Source organism: Sinocyclocheilus anshuiensis, unplaced genomic scaffold (assembly GCF_001515605.1).
Source record: "Sinocyclocheilus anshuiensis isolate Anshui unplaced genomic scaffold, SAMN03320099.WGS_v1.1 scaffold615, whole genome shotgun sequence".
NCBI lineage: Eukaryota > Metazoa > Chordata > Actinopteri > Cypriniformes > Cyprinidae > Sinocyclocheilus > Sinocyclocheilus anshuiensis.
In genome coordinates, this window is record NW_015552647.1 from 1,061,989 (window position 1) to 1,066,344 (window position 4,356).

Genomic DNA, 4,356 nt, shown 5'->3' on the forward strand with positions numbered 1-4,356 from the left:
GTTGGAAATGGCAAATGTAAATTATATAATTTAATTTTCATTTTACTTTTGCACCAAACTTTGCACGTATGGGTAATGGAAAATGTAAATTTAAATACAGAAATACAATGCCGTTTTGAATATTGCATTGCCATTTTGAATATTGCGTTGCCATTTTCAATATTGCATTGCCATTTTGCATATTGCATTTTAAATTGAATTTCGCTACCTATATGCTTCCATACAAAACACCCTGAACCTTGTACTTATCGACTAGATCTGCTTTAGACGACCTGTTCTCATTTCATGAAGTAATTGTGAGAATCCATAGTCAGATGCATATCAGAAGATTGAATCTATGTATGTCTCTGTAATACCTGCTCCTGATTGGTCAGTAGAGTTCTGTAGTCAATTATTTTTGCATAAGGACCACTGAACTGTGTGGCAGTGTTTATTTGATCCTACATAGTTGTTGTGTTAGTTTCATATTTCTTGTATCACTCTGGTCTCTTCTCACATAATAAAACCATTTCAACTGAATTTTCATATATAAAAATTCCGTGCTCATTTATTTGGTTGGTAGCCGTGTCATCATGACCGGCGAATGTTGTCCCTTACAAAGTTTAGCTGTCTTGGAGTTACTAATGCTTAAAGGGTTAGTTCACCCAAAAATGAAAATTAGCCCATAAATTACTCACCCTCAAGTCATCCTAGGTGTATATGACTTTCTTTCAGTCGAATCCAGTCGGAGTTATATTAAAAATTGTCTTTGACCTTTCAAGCTGTTTAATGCCACTCAGCGGGTGTTGCATGCATCAGTCCAAAAGAAGTTAAATAAAAAGCACCCATCCATAAAAAAAAAAGTGTCACAGGGCTCTATGCTTACTTTTCTTTTAAAGAAACTTAAAAAATTAAGGAGCACGTTAAAAATTTTAGGAGCACCTTCTAATCAATAATCCAAAATTTTATCAAAAATTAGCCTTCCCATTACGAGGTGATATTTGACTCCTTAAAGTGATTTACAGTGGAATTTAGTTTTTACCTTTGTAATGGCCTTTTTCTAACTATTAAAAGTATGTCATCTTTTGTCAAATTCTTTAAAAATTATATTTTATAAGCTTTTTAAAAATTTTAATTAGAACGACAGAATAAGAACAAGTAGAATAAGAAACAAGTTAAAAATCAAATGAAATCAGTATTAACTAAATTAATTTGTAGAGGTGGCACAGAAGAACACAAGTGGCTTGGTGTAGCCTACTTTCAGACATTTAATGAGGCTCAGTGGCATGAGCGCAATTAAATCCATAAATTCATGATGAGATTAATGTTTTAAATATAAAATTTTGAATATAGAAATATTAAATGATTTAAAGAACTGAAAAGATACTTTAAAAATAGCTTGCGCCAACAGTTGTACACGGAAGCAGCTCCGGGCTGATGACGTATGAGTTCAGCTTACGCATGCAATGATTCGCTACAGGAGGCCTTTGTTCACCCCCCGGAGCCGTGTGAGACACTTTTTTTTATTTTTTTATGGATGGGTGCTTTTTATTTAACTTCTTTTGGACTGATGCATGCAACACCCGCTGAGTGGCATTAAACAGCTTGAAAGATCAAAGACAATTTTTTATATAACTCTTTATATAACTGAAAGAAGAAAGTCATATACACCTAGGATGACTTGAGGGTGAGTAATTTATGGGCTAATTTTCATTTTTGGGTGAACTAACCCTTTAATATTGTCGCGTTTTCAGGGTTTCATGGTGTCAGTTCAAAAGCTACTTCATCTTCAAACTGGAGAATGTAATGGAGGATTTCCAAGCATCGGCCCCGGAGCAGAGAGGGCCTGCTAACCCCAACGTAGAATCGGTTCCTTTTGAAGAAATGAAGGAGAGAATTCTTAAGATAGTGAATGAATACAATGGGTGAGTAACACGCTAATTAATTGCATAGTGTGGTGCTATCACCAATTTTCCTTTCAGAAAAGCACTGGGTTTGTCCCTGTCTCTTTACCCCAGAGCAAGTGTGCCATCTTCTGGCTGTTGAATATAACCTAGCCTACACCGTTGTGGAGGATGCAGCAGCTAATTCAAACATTTTCTCTATCCAGGATCCCATTCACTATCCAGCGCTTGTGCGAGCTGCTCACTGAACCTAAGAGGAACTACACAGGGACAGAGAAATTTCTCAGAGGGGTAGAGAAGGTCAGTGTGTGATGTGTTATTCAGTTTAAGAACTAATTGGGCCAGATGGATGCTGTTTAGTTGTGTGTAGTGGTGCACTTTCTATAAAATACTTTGAGGAATCTTCTTCACCCTGTTCTTATAGGGATGACAGTCCATTCCCAGTATGTTCAGTTTGTATTTGCATTTTTATTGTAGTTTTGCTACATTCCATCCAAAGTCAGATGTGAAATATTATTACTTGCTATCTTTGACTTTCATAAAGGCATGCTGTTGATTTATGGTCACTTGTATTTGTTTTGCAGGTGTTTGATTTATAACTCTAGAGGATCGTTTACAGTGTTTTACACACTTGTGTCTTCAAATGTTTGCAGTTTGCTAAATGGGTTTTATTACAATGTGTTGGAGGAACTTTGACACATTTATGTGTTATATATGCTTAAGTGATTTGATTACCATTCAAGGCCCACATTTTAGTCCAACTTAAATATTCACTCATACATTTTCCCATATAGGAGGTTGTAAATGAATTTGCAGTTTATGTTATTGATACTGATTGTTTCTTCTCTTCATCAGAATGTGATGGTGGTCAGTTGCATTTATCCTACATCTGAGTAAGTAATTACACTTTACTATTAAAATGTAAAGTTACTACATATTAATTGAACACTTAGATACCTTGAATCTATTTTTGGCCTCTTTGTAGGAAGAATGGCTGCAGCGGTGTCAACAGAATGAATGGAGTCATGTTGTCAGGGAACACATCTGCCTTTACAGAAAGGTGAGGAAAGTATATGGAGCTCAGGACTAGTCATTTAAAAAAAATAAGCATAAATTTGATTTCCCTCTATATTACAGGAAAGTAAATGGTCCAGGAACACCCAGACCATTAAACAGACAGAAACACTTCATGTCCAGTTCACTGGCCACAAATGGCCTTCCGGACAGTACAGAAAACAAAGAAACAAACACAGCACAAGGACACTGCAAATCGGCCGGGTAGGCTAAATTTGCCATTGTATCTCATCTCATCTGATCATCACTCAAGACCAGAGATGGTGAACAGTAAAAATTAAATGCCAAGATTTACTTAAATTACTGGAAAACAGTAATTTAGTTGATGATTGAATCAATGAACATGTTCACTTATCTTTCACATGATATAAAGCCCTGAATATCCTTTACATTAGTGAAATACAGAATATATCTTTGTGTTCCAGTGATGCATCTGTATCGGGCATTGATTGGCCTCTTGGCAGCTCTGTAAAGAACAAACACTTAGATGATGAGGAAGATGAGGGAATGGAGGCAGAGGAACATGAAGTAAAGAGGCTGAAATTCAACCAGGATGGCAATGATGAAGAAGAGGATGAAGATGAAGTAGACCAGCAGGTATCAACTAATAGCTCCTCAGATAAGTCAGAGGATGCCGAATCACCATCATCCATGTTGCAGGAGGGGAGTGAGGAAGAGGAGGAAAGTAAACCTCATGGATCAGCTGGAGGCTCTGAGGACCAAGGTATCATCATTCCCCCCCCCGTTCTTTAAGGTTGTTTACACACTACATAAAGCACTTACATATTCTATTCTTTGCTACCGTAGAGCCTTCCAGCACACAGCCCGAGTGTCCTGTAGCAGATTCCAGAGAGGCTTTTACTGAAAGAGAGGTTCCTTGTGGCTCTGATGACTCCTTAGAAGAGCCCAGCGATATGGACCAATCAGAGCAGAGAGCCCCAGCGGGCGTGGCCTCTAGCTCTGAGGTGAGAGAAGGGGAGGAGCCAAGCGAGCAGGTCAGCAGCAGTAGCACGGATGAAAATGCCTCTGGACCCACATCCAGCAGCAGTAGCGTAGACTCACCCACAGAGGGCGACTCTGGGTCAGGGGCCCTGGACTCGGAGAGCGCAGAGGAGGAGCCAATGGAGCAGGACTAGAAGCCTGCAGACTCAACAATAACTGAGTGCTTTTGTGGAGATTAAGCAGACACACACTTAAGTTGCCTTCCACAAAGGCCACCAGAAGCAACTTACAACATCCAACTTACCGCCATGCGCCTTTTGGTCGAGAGTCCAGTCTTACCTAACTTCTCCAACTTTCCCAAATGGACATTTTATGCAGATGCACATAGGATTTTATTGCTGAAGTGAAGGTTTTAAACTGTCTTTTTACAGTTCCCCCCCCCCCTTAATTGCATTCA

At 38.7% G+C, this 4,356-nt stretch overlaps 1 protein-coding gene across 2 annotated transcripts in view; it reads left to right on the forward strand.

Annotated features, from left to right (window-relative positions):
* Positions 1-4,350, forward strand: part of LOC107667031 (serine/threonine-protein phosphatase 4 regulatory subunit 2-B-like) — a 6,198-nt gene extending 1,848 nt beyond the window's left edge. Inside the window, exons 3-10 of one of the 2 annotated variants that reach the window (XM_016458611.1) lie at positions 1,734-1,904; positions 2,090-2,183; positions 2,739-2,776; positions 2,869-2,943; positions 3,021-3,161; positions 3,383-3,554; positions 3,618-3,681; positions 3,765-4,350. In XM_016458611.1, the coding sequence (XP_016314097.1) occupies positions 1,734-1,904; positions 2,090-2,183; positions 2,739-2,776; positions 2,869-2,943; positions 3,021-3,161; positions 3,383-3,554; positions 3,618-3,681; positions 3,765-4,093 (1,084 nt within the window). In that variant the 3' untranslated portion in view covers positions 4,094-4,350. Of the gene's footprint in view, positions 1-1,733; positions 1,905-2,089; positions 2,184-2,738; positions 2,777-2,868; positions 2,944-3,020; positions 3,162-3,382; positions 3,682-3,764 lie in introns of both variants that reach the window. The other variant, XM_016458610.1, reaches the window with a different exon arrangement.
* The last annotated feature ends 6 nt before the right edge of the window (positions 4,351-4,356 follow it).